Genomic DNA, 18,752 nt, shown 5'->3' with positions numbered 1-18,752 from the left:
CATAATGAGGCTAGTTTCTGTGTTCATCCCCATGAATTAAATGTTTTATTGGTTTGTTTTATTTGATACTTAGCTGAATGTGGACTAGTATAGCCTAGATGTTGCAATGTGCTTAGATGACACTTCATTATGAATATATAACTGATCGACTTGAATGCTTGATTTTAGTGTTCTGTTTTTTGTGATTGAATTTGTACCTTCAAAAATATATATTTTTACAATTATTCTTTTAAAATTTTCCTTAAAATAAACAAGAATTTTTAATAAAACATGATGTGAGCTTAATGGGAACAGGGGTGTGCTTAAAGGACCCATTAATGTACCCATTAAGCACAGCCAGACTTTTTGAATTTAATGATGTATATCTTAATTGAAATGTTTTTGTCATTTAAAATAAATTAAATAGTTTTGTGTGAGAGATCAATATTTTATTTTAACATAACTTTTTGTACTGAAGCCAATATCTTGTGCACTGAAAATGTCTCAATGTAGATTTTGGTGAGATTAATAGGTACGTTTACCCTATTTCTATTTTTTTTTTCATTTATGTTTAAACTTTTAAAGTGTGTGTGTGTGTGGTGTTTAATACATAGGCTACAGTAATGTTGTTTTAGTATGATTGATAGAGTTTTTGTTAATGTTTTTAATTAGATTTTATTTTTATATTTTCTGTTTTCATTTAAGTTTTAGTTGAAGTTTTAGTCATTTTGTTCTGTGCTTGTTCTGTCATTTTCAGTTTTTTAAATGAGCTGCAGCTATAAACATAATTTTAAGTTATGCTACATTTTTTATAAACAAGAACATGTATTACACTACATGCAATATGTATGTACAAACGATGTAACAATATATAAAAAAGACAAATTATAAAAACATAAAACATTTTGTATATTCATATTTTACATGCATACATATAAATATATATATATATATATATATATTAGTGCTGTCAAAAGATTAATCGCATCCAAAAAAAGTTTTTGTTTACATAATACATGTATGTGTACTGTGTTTATTTATTATGTAAATACACACACATACAGTATATATTTAGAAAATATGTACATGTTAATATTTGTATAAATTTATATAATTATATTTTATATTATATATAATTTTAATATATAAACATAACATATTTTTCTTAAATGTATACATGCATGTGTTTGTATTTATATATACATAATAAATAAGCACAGTAAACACTCATATATTGTCACGTTATCGCTGGGAGCTATAGGGAACGAAGGAGCGAGGAGACAAGGGAATCTTCAAATCAAACAGTCTTTATTAATCCAAAATGCCAGGAGAACACACATCAAGCGGGGTGAAGACATATAAGACCGGACGCTAAACTCAGGGAAACACAGGGCTTATAAACACATGGAAATCAAACGAGGAAGAACTGAAACAGGTGAGGAGTAATTAAACACAGACGGAGACTAATGAACAAATTAAACTAGATGAGGACAGGAACAAACCAAAAAGGGCAAACAGGAATTTACACGTAACATATATTTTGTGTAAACAAAAACTTTTATTTTGGATGGTTGGATTAATCGTGATTAATCGTTTGACAACACAATATATATATATATATATATATATATATATATATATATATACGATGTGAAAAAGTGTTGGCCCCCTTCCTGATTTTTTTTGCATGTTTGTCACACTTTAATGCATGTGGGTTTGGATTTTGTTTTCCCTTCATAATAAAAAACTTCATTCAAAAACTGCATGTTGTTTTTACTTGTGTTATCTTTGATTAATATTTAAATTTGTTTGATCTGAAACATTAAAGTGTGACAAAAATACAAAAATATTAAAAAAATCAGGATGGGGGCCAACACTTTTTCACACCACTGTATATATATATATATATATATATATATATACCCACACACACACACATATATATATATATATATATATATATATATATATACACATATGGCAGACGATCTGAACAAGTTTTATTGCAGGTTTGAAAAAACACCATTCACCCCTCCTGCAACCCCCGTCTCCCCCACACCTGCAATTCAGTTCAGTTAAGATGATGTGTGCCAGAAAATAATGTTTATTTTATTTTAAGTAATGAAAATTGTATTTCGTTTTAATTTTAGTTAACGATAATAACCATGGCATACAGTCATTAAAGCTGATGACTGTAGTCATAAAGATAATCTAAAGGTCTGCAAAATATGAGTAAAGAAGAATAAAGATACATCATACTAGGAAAAGTTAATGTATTTGTTTCCAAATTGAATCAGTAAATTTTTTTACACAACTGACAACATCTTATAACAATTCTAATAAAAAAATCTAACAAAAATAAAAATGAAAATATAAAATACATGGAATATCAATTACTGACAATTCAAATGATTTAATTTTACATTACTGACTTGTAAAGCATTACTATTTTTAAAAGTGGCTGATAAAATTAAATGGAATTTATTTAACAGCATGCATTACCAAACCCATAAAATAAGAATCTACCTATCCATCTATCATGTTTATGCATAAGGAGATTACCCAAACCGCATTACGCAACATGCTCTGGTCATTCAGTCCTTGCTCTACTCACACAGTACCGCATCTCACTGACCCCAAACATTCCCACCAATTCAGCACAAGCCCATCCTGTCCCATGATCCTCTGCTACGTGCCATGCATCTCCCTGAGCTTATTTAACCTCACCTAAACAAAAGCCATCTCTCAGCCGGCACAGAAAAATCAGTGAACTGGCATCGACAGAAAAGGACTTTAAATATCATTATATTATTAATTTACGTTCAATGATGCATGACCACATGTCAAATGCAGCTGTAAAGCACAGAGAGGGAAATATAAACACTCAAGCTATCTGTAATCCTGATTTGTATGACTTGGCTTGGTCAAATCAGAGCAGTGGGCCACGTGAATCCACTTCAGTATAAAAGAGAAAGGTTGGCCACACACTTGAAGATTCCTCCTTCGCTGTCAGTCTAAAGGGACTTTAACATTACAGCTTTTGGTGTTGACCTGAGTCCATTTGGTTCAGGCCTAAATATTGAGTGTGAAAATAGTCTTAGTGCACCATTTAGGCTTTGATTCCTCAAAGATATTTAGTTGAGCCTCTCGCCCACGAGCATTATAATATTTTTTCACAAACCATTTGGCCAGACAACACTAGTTGTCAGACTGAAAAGACATTGCAGAATGATGCATTGGCGGTGTCTGTCAATGAAATAACAAGAAAATGAATTTGTTGTTTACCACATACATGAACATTTTACATAAACATGAGAATTTATGAGAAAGCTCTAAATCATAGGGCGCCGGTCGCACATTCAGAGGGAGATTTACTCCCGGGACGGTAACAACACATCTGCTTTGAAAGGGAACAGGCAGATTAGTGCAAGCAAACTGAGAATTTCAACTGAGGCAGGTCACCTTGCTTTAAACAAGATTTTTCTCCCTATATTTATGGATGCTATCGCTTAGTAAAAACCAGGTTCACACTAAAAAGTACGGAAAAGAAGCTGTAGGTGGATTCATTTATATTTCAATAAAGAGACAGAAAAAATTTATCAGGCTTTTGTTTACTCGTTGTATAGGATCCTGTCATGAGCAAGCTTGTGCTGACTATTTTATATCATAATCACTCAAAATACTACTGGAAGAGAGCTGCATCCATAATTTTAAGTTTTGCTACAGGTCATGCTACACAGAACAAGAACATTTAGTACACTACATGTAATATGTAGGTTAAAAAAAGATGTTAAAATATAAATATATATATATAATTTAAAAAGAATCTACTTTTGTATATTTTACATATATAGTACTCACACACACAAACACACATATCCTTTTTAAAATATTAAATATAAATATACATAATGTTAGCCATATATTTAAAATATTATTTTAATATATATACACTTCTTAAAATAAAGAACATTTATATTTCAATATACATGAAATATTGAACTGTTATAATGCAACAACTATGATGCAAGACAGTGGCAAACCCATCTCTTACAAGAACTGTGGCAGTATAATAAAAACATAACAACAAACTTTGAAATACATACTGTTGTACAGAATGTTTGGCATATTCATATTCAGTATAATGGTATTTACAAGGTTTCCTAATCAGCAGGGAGATTTTTATTTGGAGGGTAAATTCTTTCTAGAAACTGCTCTTATATCATTTACCGAAACATACTCTAGCTCACTGCAGCCTGTTCAAGTGGACTTACAAAGAGAGGAAGTACAGTCCTTCCTTTGAAGTGTGATGAGCTTCTAATGAGCTACAAAGAATACAGAGAAAAAAACAGGCCTATTTTGTCCTTATTTCTGTGATATGCATTGAAATATCAACCATCACTGTCAATTATATTTTTGGTATATTATGTAGTCGTGAATTTTATGTTGTCCAATGGAAAATGAATTTTCAGCAGAAAAAACAAATTTCAAATATATTTATCTTTTATTTGGCCTGAAATGTTCTTGAATTAACAGACAGAAAAAGCCTTGTAATGAAGGAATATTGAAGTATTCAATATATAATGAAAATCACGAGTGTTCTTCTGCACTCAGAGGAGGAGAAAAGAGCCTTTCTCAGTGACGTGATGGAAGAACTGTAATTAAATTCTCAATGATACAGACAAATCGGCCCCTCTCTTTACTTTATAATATCCTCAGGGCTGGGAGGACAGGTAGCATTTCTTAACTACCTGATTTAATTAATGACAGTGTTTTAGAGCACATGCTAAGTTGACATGGTTCAGAGAAGCTGGAACAATGCCACCCAGATGTTAAGACATTGTTGAGAAGAAGTGTCTTATTACTTTTCTACGTTTTCTATTTTTATACTGTCTAATATTGAATATTTAAATGGATAGTTCACCCAGAAATTAAAATTGTCTCATCATATACTCACCCTCCACCTGTTCCAAACCTGTATGAGTTTCTTTCTGCTGTTGAACACAAAAGAAGATATTTGATTATATCAAACCAGTTGATGGTAGCCATTGACTTCCACAGTATGGAAAAACGACAGAAATCAATCCTATGGAAATCAATGGCAACTGTAAACTGTTTGGCTACCAACATTCTTCAATGATAACAGAATTTTCATTTTTGGGTGAACTATCTATTCAATTGTTCATGCACATTTCCCCCATTTTTACCTGTAGATTACAATTTCCATAATCTAACATGCACTTAAAGATTGTCTTTAAAACCATTAATAATTTAATATATATTTTTATACTGTACATTATAATATTGTGATGTCTAAATTTACTTGTACAATTTTTTTCTTTTTGATTTTTTACACAAAATAGTATACAATTTCTATATCAGTATAGGCTATCAGCCATATAATATAATTATCAGCTAATTAGAATTAGCAAGATTTTAATATTTATGCATTCTTAACACAAATCAAGTTCTGAAATCATTTAGTTTTTAAAAGTAAACAATAAATGTTGCACACGTGAACAATTAAAGGTCTATGCAGAATTGAATAAAAACCTGAACATTACCTAAGCGATTGAGTTTTACTATATTACTGTGTGTGTTATAAGAAAAATATTCACTCAACTGACTACAGAAAATCAACAAACTTTAAACTTGATTTTCCACAGGATCTTAGACTAAACTCACCTGATCTAAACATTAACTTAAATAATTAAACTGCACTAAAACATGTGCTGTCCGCTCAAGAACACTGAGCTCTTAAACTCCCTCACAATCAATCCAGCTCGCTCTGTTGGGAAGGTAAAGGCGTCTTTGTCCTCTGAGAGATCATGAATGAGAGGGAACATGCACACAAAGGACATCGGGGCTGGGAAACCCCATACATCTCCTGGGACCAGTACTTCTGAATACTGGTGGCCTAGCAACCGCATTCCGATAAGATATCCACAGTAATGGGCATAAACCTGCTGCCAGGTGAAGGCTAACCTCATCTCTACCTCAATAAAACACTCTCGAACCAATACACACACTTACAAACAAACAAATCACAGAGGAAAATTCCAACATTCCAAAGCTCACCACAAAGGGCTTTTGGTTACCAAGTAAACCAGCGATGTGATTGGACAGTTGGGTGCCGTTCAAGAATATTTGAAGAGCTGTAGATTCTTAACACCGTGTCACACATTCCTCACAATGTGAGAAGTGTGGCCTCTTACAGTCATCGAGTTGAGGGCTATTCAGACAAACAGAAGGGAACAAAGAAAGGTCATTAAGGTCAAACAGGAAATTTCCGAGAGGTTTTACTGTAAAGGGATGTGGAAACCATTTTGATCTTTGTCCTTGAGCACTAATGAGACATAATATACATTAAAGGCAGAGGTGGACAGTAACAAAGTACATTTACTTAAGTACTGTACTTAAATACACTTTTTGAGTATCTGTACTTTACTTGAGTATTATTTTTTCTGGAAACTTGCTATTTCAACTTCACTACATTTGAAAGACAAATATCATACTTTTTACTCCGCTACATTTATTTCAAGGTCCCCAAGTAGAAAGTCGTTTTAAGTAGCAGTTTTTCCAGTGTGCACATTATCAGATTGACTGACCCCTTTTTTTCTGCGAAAATCCAACCTGCGATCTGCCAGGACCTTCCGGTGTTGCCAAGTCTTACAGTATTTCTAAGCCTGCAGTTTTCTGCCTAGCTTAACTTTTGATTGAATATTTGGTTGATTTTTTTAACGCAGATCTGGCAACTTTGGGACCTTCCCCGCTAAACTAATGTAAACGTCTGCGCTACTGCACAGATAAAAGTGCTCTAAAAAGGCAAATAAGATAATAAAAGACGAAAAAGGCACATATTTATAGTGTGGTGTGATCATCTGTGTGTTCACCACATTGATTTTAAAGCAACAACTGTATGTGATGCCTTACGTAGGCAGAGCGCAACGATCAAAGATCATAGAAGATAAATGAACGGCATACGGTAAATATAAATGACCTACACCTGGATCTACATGACAAAGAAAATGTATAGTTTTTATTCTGTGTGAACTCATATGTGTTAACTCATTAAGTAAAGTCGTAAAGTCGTGACGTATTGTCAAGTATGGTGACCCATACTCGAAATTGGTGCTCTGCGTTTAACCCATCCAAGTGCACACACACAGCAGTGAGTAGTGAACAAATGCACACACACACACACACACACACCGTGAACACACACCCGGAGCAGTGGGCAGCCATGCTGCGGCGCCCGGGGAGCAATTGGGGGTTCGGTGCCTTGCTCAAGGGCACCTCAGTCGTGGTATTGAGGGTGGAGATATGGAGATAGCCATGCTGCGGCGCCCGGGGAGCAATTGGGGGTTCGGTGCCTTGCTCAAGGGCACCTCAGTCGTGGTATTGAGGGTGGAGAGAGCGCTGGACATTCCCTCCCCCCACCTACAATTCCTGCCGGCCGGGGGCTCGAACTCGCAACCTTTCGATTACAAGTCCGACTCTCTAACCATTAGGCCACGACTTCCCCACAAAAAAAAATTAAAGGGGTTATATCATGCGATTTCAAGTTTTCGTTTCTCTTTGGAGTGTTACAAGCTGTTTGTGCACAGATAAGATCCCTGAAGTTGCAAAGACTAAAGTCTCAAAACTAAAGAGATATTCTTTATAAAAGTTAAGACTTGTCCACGCCCCCCTAAAAGGGCTCATTTAAATACGCCCCCACGTCTACGTCATGATGTGGGAGGATTTGCAAAACACCGCCCAAACATATACGCAAAGAAAGAAGGCGGAACTATTATTCTTGCTGTAGTATTGTTGCTGCCATCGGCACCATGTCCTGGAGACGCTGTGTTTCGTTGTGAAAGTGAAAGTACTTTGTTTGGGCTTCCAAAAGAGGACACAACTAGAAATCAGTGGTTAAGTTGCGATGCAACGCGACGTGTAAAAAGACAGTATAAGTCATTATAATCAGTAATTACGTCCCCACTGGATGCAACAAATGCTTTGTTTGTAATGGGTTTTATTGTTTTAGTCTCATCGGCGTTAGGAAATGGCATCACAATACGGTGAGGGGCGTAAAATTTCCGTCTCACGCTTGAGGTATTCGGCCAATCACAACACACTGGATAGCTGGCCAATCAGAGCAGGCCTCGCTTCTCAGAACGATGAGCTTTATAAAAATTGCTGTGTTTCAGAAAGGTGGGGCATAGAGTTGCAACAATAATGTACAGTCTGTGGAAAATAGTGTTTTTTTAACTTTAAACCACATAAACACATTGCATTACACCAAATACACAAAATATTGTTCTTTTTAGCAACGTCATATGACCCCTTTAAAGCTCTTTGGAAAATTAACCATGTTTTTACTGTAGTAACTAGTTTAACTATGGTATTTGCAGTAAAATCACAGTATCCGCAAATTTAACAGTTTCATTATAGTAACTATAGTTTAATATTTGTAGCTATTAAACTATGTCAATACAAATGGTAGTCTAATATATCCGTCAAAAATGGCTGCTACCATATATAAAAACCTTACTACTCAGGCCTACTGGTAAATTGCTGCTAAAAACTAGTCAAGGAAGTATACTAATGATTGTGTAAATCTGAACATTATTTTACTGTCAAAACACTACACATAAATACATATATTTTTGCAAACAAATGATCAGTAAGTAGGTTAAATGATCACACAGGTCAAAATGTTTTACTTCACTTTTTTACAACTTTGGAATCTAAACTGGGAATCGATAAGAATTGAAATCAATAAGCAGAATCAGAATCTGAATGGCTAAAATTCAAACAATACCCAACCCTAGCCACATGTTGTGAAGTTCACTGATTTCTGAGCATTTTATGAATTTGGCACAACGTGCATACCCATGGCCATACTGAGAGAGTATGTTTTCTAAAAAGACTAAAGATTTGTTTTCTTTTCAATGTTTGCCTAAAATGAACCATATCATAGCCTTCGATATCTCTTTGAAAAAGAGCATTGTACTTTTAAACAAGTATTAAAATGAGTTCAATGTAGCTGAGTGTAAAATAAAAAAATAAAGATATTTATTTTCATTCAGTTGTTCCATTTCTATTGGTTTGGTAACATAAAAGCTCTTAATTCCAAAGATAATACAAGCTAATAATTCAGTAGGTTGCATTAATGGCATAAGGTATTGTACGTATAAAACAATGTGACAATAAAACAATGCATTTACTTTTTACTTTTGATACTTAAGAACTTTTAAAAGCATGTACTTTCATACTTTTACTTAAGTAAAAAAAACCTGTCTTTACAACTTTCACTAGTGGAGTAGTATTTGACCAGTAGTATCTGTACTTTCACTCAAGTAATGAAGTTGTGTACATTGTCCGCCTCTATGACTTCCTTCCTTGTGCGGAACACAAAAGAAGGTATTTTGTGTATGTTTTTTTTTTTCCATACAATGAAAGTCAGTGAGCTCCAGTGTTGTTTTGGACCCCATTGACTTTCATTATATGGACAAAACCAATTGAAACATTCTTCGAAATATCTTCATTTTGGTTCCACAGAAGAAAGAAAGTCATACAGCTTTTAAAACGACACAAGGGTGGGTAAATGACAGATTTTTCATTTTTGGGTGAATTGTCCCTTTTTAATAAACAAGGTTTCTAAAGATTGAATATAAAATCGGAAGTAGAAATGCAAAAACAGTAGGAACTAAAACAGAAAACCGTACTTTGAGAGACTGGAAGTCTTTTGTTCTCACATGTGATCAGTTTAATTAAATATTCCCGTTATGGAACAGAAGGGTTTGTTGGTTCCCTTTGAGACTAATAAGACAATGTGAGTGCTCTAAAATTTCACCAGATATATTCAGCAAGGCCAGATGTACTGCATGTCCTACATTACTCATTACTGCTTGAGAATGCGCTGAAAGCATACACTTTAAAAACAGTCATTAAAAGAGTGGAGAGTGTCATTAGTCACAAACATAAAAGAGAGTAAATTTGTCCCATCCTTAGCTCTAATTCAAATGCTACGGCTGCATCCCTCATTCAGCAAGATAGTGTGGACAAATCTGTCTTATCTAAAACCCAGAAATAGACATCTTCCTCACTCTGACAGCCTGGAGAGAAACGGGAAGAGACACATAAAGAGTATGAGAGAACGCATTTATCCAGGCATGTGATGCTGTGACCATAAAAAAGAGCCCCATCAAGGCCAGCTGGCATGGCAGGACTGCTGGAAGGTGAAATCAGGAAAATGCAAGGTATGAGGTGCCAACATGAGTGCCACTGGCATCAGCGAGACAAATAAAGTGCCAATCTTGATATCTCAATATAACAATCCCTGAAAGGTCTGACAAACCCAGAGGTTAAACATTTACAAGAAATGTCTCTAGTGTTTGACAAGTTTTATTCTTCACACACTTGATTTAAAGGAATATTCCAGGTTCTGGTCAAGTCAACTCAATCGACAGCATTTGTGGCATAATGTTGTTTACCAGAAAAATAAGTTTACATCTGTCTTTGCTTTTGTTTAAAGGAATAGATCACAAAAAAATGTAAATTGCTGAACATTTAGCAACCTTCAGGCCATGTAAGATATACATGAGTTTATTTTTTATTTATTTTCACTAAGGGTGAGTAAATTTCATTTTTCTAACCATTTTACAACTTTGTCCCCATGAAAATGCAATGCCATAAACCCATTAAAAGACATCTATTAAAAGATCTATTAGAGCTCGAACAATAAAAAAATTTACTTAATTTTAGTTAACAGAATAATTAATACAAGTACTTTACTAAAAAATATGCTTCACTTTTCTGTCCTGAATTCCATTGTGAGTTCCTCACTGTAACAACTGTTGCTTTTTTTAAAGAAAAGGAGGGAAAAGTAAAACTATGTTTTGGGGTAATCAACAAAAAATATTGCTTTAATACACTGCGATGAAGCAAAACATTGACGGTTGAAAATGACCAGAAATGTTCAGGCAACATTCTTTAGAGAAGCCAAATTATTTTACTTTCACAAATAAACTTTATTTCCATTCATGATTGCAGTTTGCAAATCATTAATTAAAAGGTAGTTCTATTTTGAAAAACATCCTCAAGTCTAGACACATTAGGGGTTGGATGCCCTAAGCATACTCTCAGTGTGCATTTGCTATTTGCAGCTGGCAGATGCAGTCATGGAGTTCTTGTTAACTCATGTCAGAGTTTCTGGCCTTGAATGAACAGAGAAATGTTTAATTCAAAAGCACAATGAGCCAACAAGGGCTTGGCTTGGTTAAACAGAAGGGCTCATTAAATAGTTTTCATTATGAAACTGAAATTAAAACTGATCATGAGGTCAGGAATTTAAGGAATTTTCAGGCCAGGTTTGGGGTCAATGATAGTTCTTATATTTGAATATATATGAACTAAAATGAGATTTGAACTATGGCGAATAAAAAATCATTTAACTTTTAAGAGAATCATTTTATTTTAAAAGTTATTACTTTTATAAAATGATAAGCCTCACATTTCAGTTTTAGTCTTCCATTGTAAGTTTTTGGAGGTTGACTTCCCAAAAATAGTTTTGGAAATACAAACTTCCATTTGAAGCTAAGCATACTAGGTTTTATCCCTAAAATGTTCTCAGTTGACCTGCTCTAAACTCATCCTGAATACTTAGGAACACTAATGAGGCATCATATTGGGTGAATACACAAAAAATGCCTTCCTTCCTCCAAAATAAGTGTGCTCCATTAATAAATAATGGGGTTTGAGGCTTGTGATTTCTGTTGCTAAAGGGACAAACAGCCTTGGGCTGAACTTAATATTTGTGTTCAATAGTGTGCTAAATATTTCGACACAAACAAGGCTGTAGGTACTGTACTGCCTGTAAATGTGCTGAATGCCCTGTTATAATGAGGGACAGGGGTGAGTCTCTTCACAAACACTCCCACAGAGCCAGCGTGGGACAGAGTGGCATCATGTTGATATCAGTGGTATTGCCTTACAGGCCAGTCAGTCCACTGCTAATGAATAGAGGCACTTGTCTCTTGAGATACAGAGGGCCAAAAGGCTCTGGAGCACTACAAACAAGCTTATCACAATCATTAGTATGCATTTAATACCAGGCTGGATGTAAAGTGAACATGTTTCTATCATGATCTGTTGACATATTTCCTTTTGAAACAGGAAGTTGGATGTAGGGCTGCATGATTAATCAAAATAAAAATGAAATCTCATTATCCAATCACAAAGGCTTCAGTTTTAATGAAATAAACATATGCACTGCATGTTACAAGGTACAGCGCGGCACTGTGTTCATTTACCCACATGCATTAACGGAGTCTCAGAGCAGCTTGGTTCAAAGTAAATGCTGCTCCACACATTTATTATCAGAATTATTAAACAGTCAATATTTGTTACGTGTGTGTTCTTCCTCAGTTTCCGTTTTGTCCTTATTTGGCATTTCCTGTCCTTGTTTAGTTAATTATCTTTCAGTTCACCTGTCTTGTGTTAATCATCTCGTTTGCTCATTAATTTGTGGTCTTTATAAGCCTTGAGTTCCAGAGTCTTTTTGTCCAGTCTAAAAGTAACTTTCTGTTATTTAGAAACGTTGTTTCACTACGCTTTGTGATTAAATCTCACTTTTGATAATTCCCTCGTCCTGTGTTTCCTGGAACGACGTACCGTTACAATATTGACATAGTCACAACATTTTTGGCCAAGCTGTTCAGCACACCAAACCTAGAGCTTTATTAAAAATATAAATTTTGCAGTTAGAAGGTCTTGTCTTTTTTTAATAGCTAATGGTCTAGTTTGTTTCCTATCCTGGCAAAAACTACTTCTGGTTATCTACTGGTGTAATTTTAGAGAATTTGACTGGACACAAATTTGCATACACCCTTGCAAACAAAACAAGTCTCCATTTTCCTGGAACAAAAATACTGTTTTAAATGGACCTATGTCAGCTTAAAATATGTTTTGTCAAGCAACTTGTAAACATGGATTTTTTCATAGTGCTTTTTGAGTATATTCAGTATTTCAGCCTTTGCATATAATCAATTTTCCATGGGACAAAAGTCAATATTTATATCCTGGTCACTGGAGTTCCTCAGGGATCAGTTCTTGGGCCCCTCCTTTTCTCCATATACAGTGGGTACGGAAAGTATTCAGACCCCCTTAAATTTTTCACTCTTTGTTATATTGCAGCCATTTGCTAAAATCATTTAAGTTCATTTTTTTTCCTCATTAATGTAAACACAGCACCCCATATTGACAGAAAAACACATAATTGTTGACATTTTTGCAGATTTATTAAAAAAGAAAAACTGAAATATCACATGGTCCTAAGTATTCAGACCCTTTGCTCGGTGTTTAGTAGAAGCACCCTTTTGATCTAATACACCCATGAGTCTTTTTGGGAAAGATGCAACAAGTTTTTCACACCTGGATTTGGGTCTCATCAAACCAGAGAATCTTCAGGTGTTTTTTAGCAAACTCCATGCGGGCTTTCATGTGTCTTGCACTGAGGAGAGGCTTCTGTCGGGCCACTCTGCCATAAAGCCCCGACTGGTAGAGGGCTGCAGTGATGGTTGACTTTCTACAACTTTCTCCCATCTCCCGACTGCATCTCTGGAGGTCAGCCACAGTGATCTTTGGGTTCTTCTTTACCTCTCTCACCAAGGCTCTTCTCCCCCGATAGCTCAGTTTGGCTGGACGGCCAGCTCTAAGAAGGGTTCTGGTCATCCCAAACGTCATCCATTTAAGGATTATGGAGGCCACTGTGCTCTTAGAAACCTTAAGTGCAGCAGAATTTTTTTTGTAACCTTGGACAGATCTGTGCCTTGCCACAGTTCTGTCTCTGAGCTCTTCAGGCAGTTCCTTTGACCTCATGATTCTCATTTGTCCAGTCACTATAATCAAACACAGCTGGACTCAAATTAAGGTGTAGAACCATCTCAAGGATGATCCGAAGAAATGGACAGCACCTGAGTTAAATATATGAGTGTCACAGCAAAGGGTCTGAATACTTAGGACCATGTGATATTTCAGTTTTTCTTTTTTAATAAATCTGCAAAAATGTCAACAATTCTGTGTTGTTCTGTCAATATGGGGTGCTGTGTGTACATTAATGAGGAAAAAAATGAACTTAAATGATTTTAGCAAATGGCTGCAATATAACAAAGAGTGAAAAATTTAAGGGGGTCTGAATACTTTCCTGATAAAGACTGAGCTTCCTGTCTTCCCTGCCACTCCGACTCTACAGCATGATTTCACCATCCAGCTAGGTTCTTCTACAATTACCCCATCAACTTCAGTCAGAAATCTTGGTGTAATCTTTGATAACCAGCTGACCTTTAAAAAAGATCACATTGCAAAAACTGCTCGATCTCGCAGGTTTGCTCTTTCCCAACATCAGAAAGATCAGGCCCTTTCTAACGAAGCATGCTGCACAACTTCTTGTCCAGGCACTTGTCATTTCTAGGCTGGAGTACTGCAATGCTCTTCTGGCTGGATTTCCATCAAGCACAATCAAACCTTTACAAATGATTCAGAATGCAGCGGCATGACTGGTCTTCAATGAGCCCAAAAGGGCCCATGTCACACCTCTCTTTGTCTCCCTGCACTGGCTCCTGGTTGAGGCTCACATTAAGTTCAAGATATTGATGCAAGGCAAGGCAAGGCAAGTTTATTTATATAGCACATTTCATACACAGTGGCAATTCAAAGTGCTTTACATAAAAGTGAAATAGACATTAAAAATCAATAAAAACATGGAAATAAAAATAATAAAAACAAGGAATTTTAAAATGATATAGAGATTGATTTAAAATAAATTTAAAGAAAATGATTATACATAAAATTCATTGCAGTCAGTTCGGCCTTTGTCTTTCTCTTTATCTATTTATTGCCTCCCTTTCTAGCTTGTACTTATTTTAATAATGCCCGAAACTTGGTATTACGAACACTTCCTGTGTCTGTTTGCCTCTTTAAGAAGAATTGCTTTATGTATCTCCCAATTGTCGCTTTGGATAAAAGCGTCTGCAAAATGACTAAATGTAAATGTATATAACAATACACTAAGGAAATTTTCTCTCCACAAATCACAAAGAAAAACTTAATAGTTCAGGGAGAGTTCATCCAAAAATGAAAATTCTGTCATAATTTACTCACCCTCAAGTTGTTTGAAACCTGTATGGACTGCTTTCTTCTGCTAAACACAAATGTAGATATTTTAAAGAAGTCAAACAGGTAACCATTGACTTTCATAGTAGGGGAAAATACTGTGGAAGTCAGTGGCTACTGGCAACTCAAAGAGGTTTGGTACGACATGAGGGGGCGTAAATAATGGCAGAATTTCATTTTTGGGTGAATTATCCCTTTAATGTACTTCTAGACTATACAGAGAGTTTCTATTTGAGATTTAAGCAATCATGTCTTCTTTAGAGTTTCTGTAACTGACTGATTAAAGGCAGGCTCAAGCCCTTCTTTCAATTTTAATGGATTATACATGGCTTCTGCCAAATGTCTTGCCTGTTCAGTCTGTTGACCAGTAACCCTATACACTGAATACCGGCTGTGATGTAAATAAGAGAACGTCTTTCAACAGGAGGGTGTCTCTGCATTGAAAGAGACTCACGCTTTAATATTCATGTCATGCTTTTCATTTTCATCCAATAAGTTATGCGGAACAAGGCTGAAAAAATGCCATTGTCTCTCATGCTCATCAGCCCCATTATAGGACTGCTTATCAAAGTGTCCAGACTAAAAAAAGACAGATAAGAAAGCCAAAGCATGAGTCAGCTGCATTTTAATAAAACATGTGGATTGAAAAGCACAGTTGTTCTCGGAGTAACAACATCACAACGTCCTCTTTGCAGCAAGATTCTGAAGAAAGTATCCAGGTCTATTCTGGGCAGGTATAATATGACGTTGATGAGAAACAAGTTTTAATAGATACTGCATGAAAAGATTGAAATTTGGTTTTTGGTCATTTTTCTTAACATCATTAAGGTCAAAACCAGTAAGATGATCTTCTAGGGAACACAAAAGGAGAAGTTAGAGAATATCTCCTTTTGTGTTCAAGACCGGAAAGTTATGCAGGTTTAAACTAATGAAGGCAAGTAAATGATGACAGAATTTACACATTGGATGAACTATTCTTTTAAAAAAGACTGTATAGGTTACCCACGATTCAAATCAGATAGCAGTTTTGTTATGCTAATGCACAATGTCTGTCACATTAGAGGAGCTTTTTCCACATTAAATCAAGGTGAAGGGTGCTCCGAGCCAATTCCCAAAGTACTTACATTGGGAATGCAGGAAGACCTAATGAATTAAAGCAGAGAATGACTAATCACACCGGTCACATGACCTTATCATCCCTTATAATAGTGGTGTCATCTGTCACGCATTCCACTGATAAAACACTACAGCAGGTAAAAACATTGCCAGTCCACAGTGTGATCAAACGCAAAGAGGCGCGTTCTCGCTGTTGACAGGAAAAACTGAGAGGAACAGAAACATGACCACGGAGCGTCGATCAAGTGTCACAATAAGGGTGGTGTCCTAGAATTGAGTAAAAAAGCACATCAACTTCATGCATCAGATCAGTCTCAAGTGTGAATGTAACAGTGCAAAGGAAAATAATAGTTGTTTCATTGGAATTTCTTTCTTTCTCTCATGTGTCAGTCTGTGAGTCTCGCCTACACACTAAAACCCAACAGTTCAGTGAAAACACTTACAATGCATTCTTTGTACACATTCACACAGTGTGAAAAGCACCTTGTCTAACCTACTTTCTTATCTCTTTCCCCAATGACCAGCAATATGCAAAATTGTGGTTAGTGGGGAGTGGGTTGCCGGAGGTGTTGATTTTCTCACAATTATAACTTTTCTTGTAGATGTTTTATTAACTTAAGGGAGTTGTTGTAACTGGGTCTTGACCCCCTTGTTAAGTTGGTAAGGTTCCTAAGTAAAGACAAAGGTTTTGGGAGGGGGCGAGGTATGTATAGATTCATGTGTGGATTTTATACATTTACACATTATTACATAATGCTTAAACCCCATTTTCATTTGAGTATCAACAAAAGTTAGGTTATAAATTAGTCAGAGTGAATGCTTGCAAACAGTAGAACCGCTTGAGAATATCAAAACATACTGTTATTATATAGCATACCTTTATTATTATAGATGTACATATCACAACACATTTAATTTAAGAGATATTTGACAGTAAACTAAGTGTTTAGGGATGCCACAAGGCACTGGCCTACTACAGAAATTTAACTCGAGCCACTGAATGTATCACACATTTCTGACTTTAAAAATGTCAGCATCTTTTTATATGCGTGACATTCATATGACCAAACCACTGACATAATTCATGTTATAATTCAAAGCATGTTTGCGATAATTAGCGGTCGTTCAAGCGTTCTTTCATTTTTGGTTAGAGTACACTTGCGTTTAGCTGGTCACCACATGCGCGTCGCGTTTTAATGCGCGTCGCGTATGGCAATTTTTCGACGCAAGAACGCGTCGCTAGAATCTTTTCGCCTGTCAGTTCTGAAGACACACTCATTTGTGGACGTTTAAAGATGGAAATCAAGTGATGACAAACATCAAAACACACTTGTTGAAACGCACACGATATACAACGTGCTTCCACCACCACGGTCCAGACCCGGATCGGGTGTGATTGTGCAATCGAACCGAAACCAGCAGCACGCGAGAAACAGGATGTACATTGATGTTCCTGAATGCAAGAGCGTAGACGTTAATGCCTTACTACCACAGCTCCAATTTCACATAAATATATGAACCAGTAACGTTACTGTACTATATATGAAATGAAGCAGCAACGGATGCTGAATGTCAGCATGCAAACATGCAACACGTCCATGTCGACATGCATTATTTTAACACCCTAATTTTACTTGAACGGGGAAAGCGTAGTGCTACCAGCTGTGCTGTCCATGCAACTCATTTTTTCCTATTGTAAGCATATGTAAGATACACCGCGTTGCTTACCTTTAAACTGTAAGGAGTGGCTTGTTTTAATTCTCACAGTTCCTGATATGGATTCCCCGGGGTTGTAGACCACTTTGTTATTAGTGAAAGTAATCTCGAATTCCTGAAGCTTCCCCATGTCGTTCAGAAGCACCACTCAAGCACTCAAGGAAAATGAGATGGACGGTAAAACTAACGGCTAAAAGCGGCCGGTTTCACGTCCCACCTGCGGCTCTCATGTCTCCGCCCATTCACGAGCGCTGACGTCATCGGGACAGTCTTAATAGTATTGATGGCATAATGTATTTAATATTTCATTTGAATGCTAATAAACTTACAAGAATAAATGCAAGGACGTCCTTAATATTCTTACAACTGCATTAATTCTTGAAAGATTGTCATGCACATCCAAAACATTACTTACAGTGATGATTTTCAATCTATCTATCTAGTACTCTCTTGACAGTGAATGAGAGAGACAGAGACAAGAGTTAGTGGTTGCCCAAGCGGTCCTCTTTTGTTGTCTGAGGATGCACTGCACCGCCTACTTTTATGCCTTAAAAGTATGTACTCTCTTTGTGAAGAAAAAGTACATACTTTTGAGTATGTAGCAGAATAGTAGGCAAGCTTTGGGACATACTGCTCATAGCTGCGTCTTTAATGGACGCTAGTTACGTGCATCCTGTCACTGTTTAAACTGCCCTGTCAGTCTTCTTGTCACAGTTAACATAATCCACATTTCATTTAATTTGATTTCCTAGCGTATTGGAGAGAAATAAAGAAGCACATCG

At 35.9% G+C, this 18,752-nt stretch overlaps 1 protein-coding gene across 3 annotated transcripts in view; it reads right to left on the bottom strand.

The window, feature by feature from the left end:
• Positions 1-18,487, bottom strand: part of LOC306856238 (arrestin domain-containing protein 1-like) — a 38,868-nt gene extending 20,381 nt beyond the window's left edge. The window contains exons 1-3 of one of the 3 annotated variants that reach the window (XM_079395386.1): positions 17,983-18,198; positions 6,058-6,211; positions 4,937-4,973 (exon numbers count right to left, since the gene is read on the bottom strand). Coding sequence is in view for 1 of the 3 variants with exons in the window: in XM_079395385.1 (XP_079251511.1) it covers positions 17,983-18,100 (118 nt within the window). In the remaining 2 variants the exon portion in view is untranslated. Of the gene's footprint in view, positions 1-4,936; positions 4,974-6,057; positions 6,212-17,982 lie in introns of all 3 variants that reach the window. The other 2 variants (XM_079395387.1, XM_079395385.1) reach the window with 2 other exon arrangements.
• Positions 18,488-18,752: the final 265 nt, after the last annotated feature.

The sequence above is a fragment of the Barbus barbus genome (assembly GCF_936440315.1).
Source record: "Barbus barbus genome assembly, chromosome: 36".
NCBI classification, from domain to species: domain Eukaryota; kingdom Metazoa; phylum Chordata; class Actinopteri; order Cypriniformes; family Cyprinidae; genus Barbus; species Barbus barbus.
Note: the sequence above shows the minus strand (reverse complement) of the source record. Positions and strands in the feature narration are given on the sequence as shown.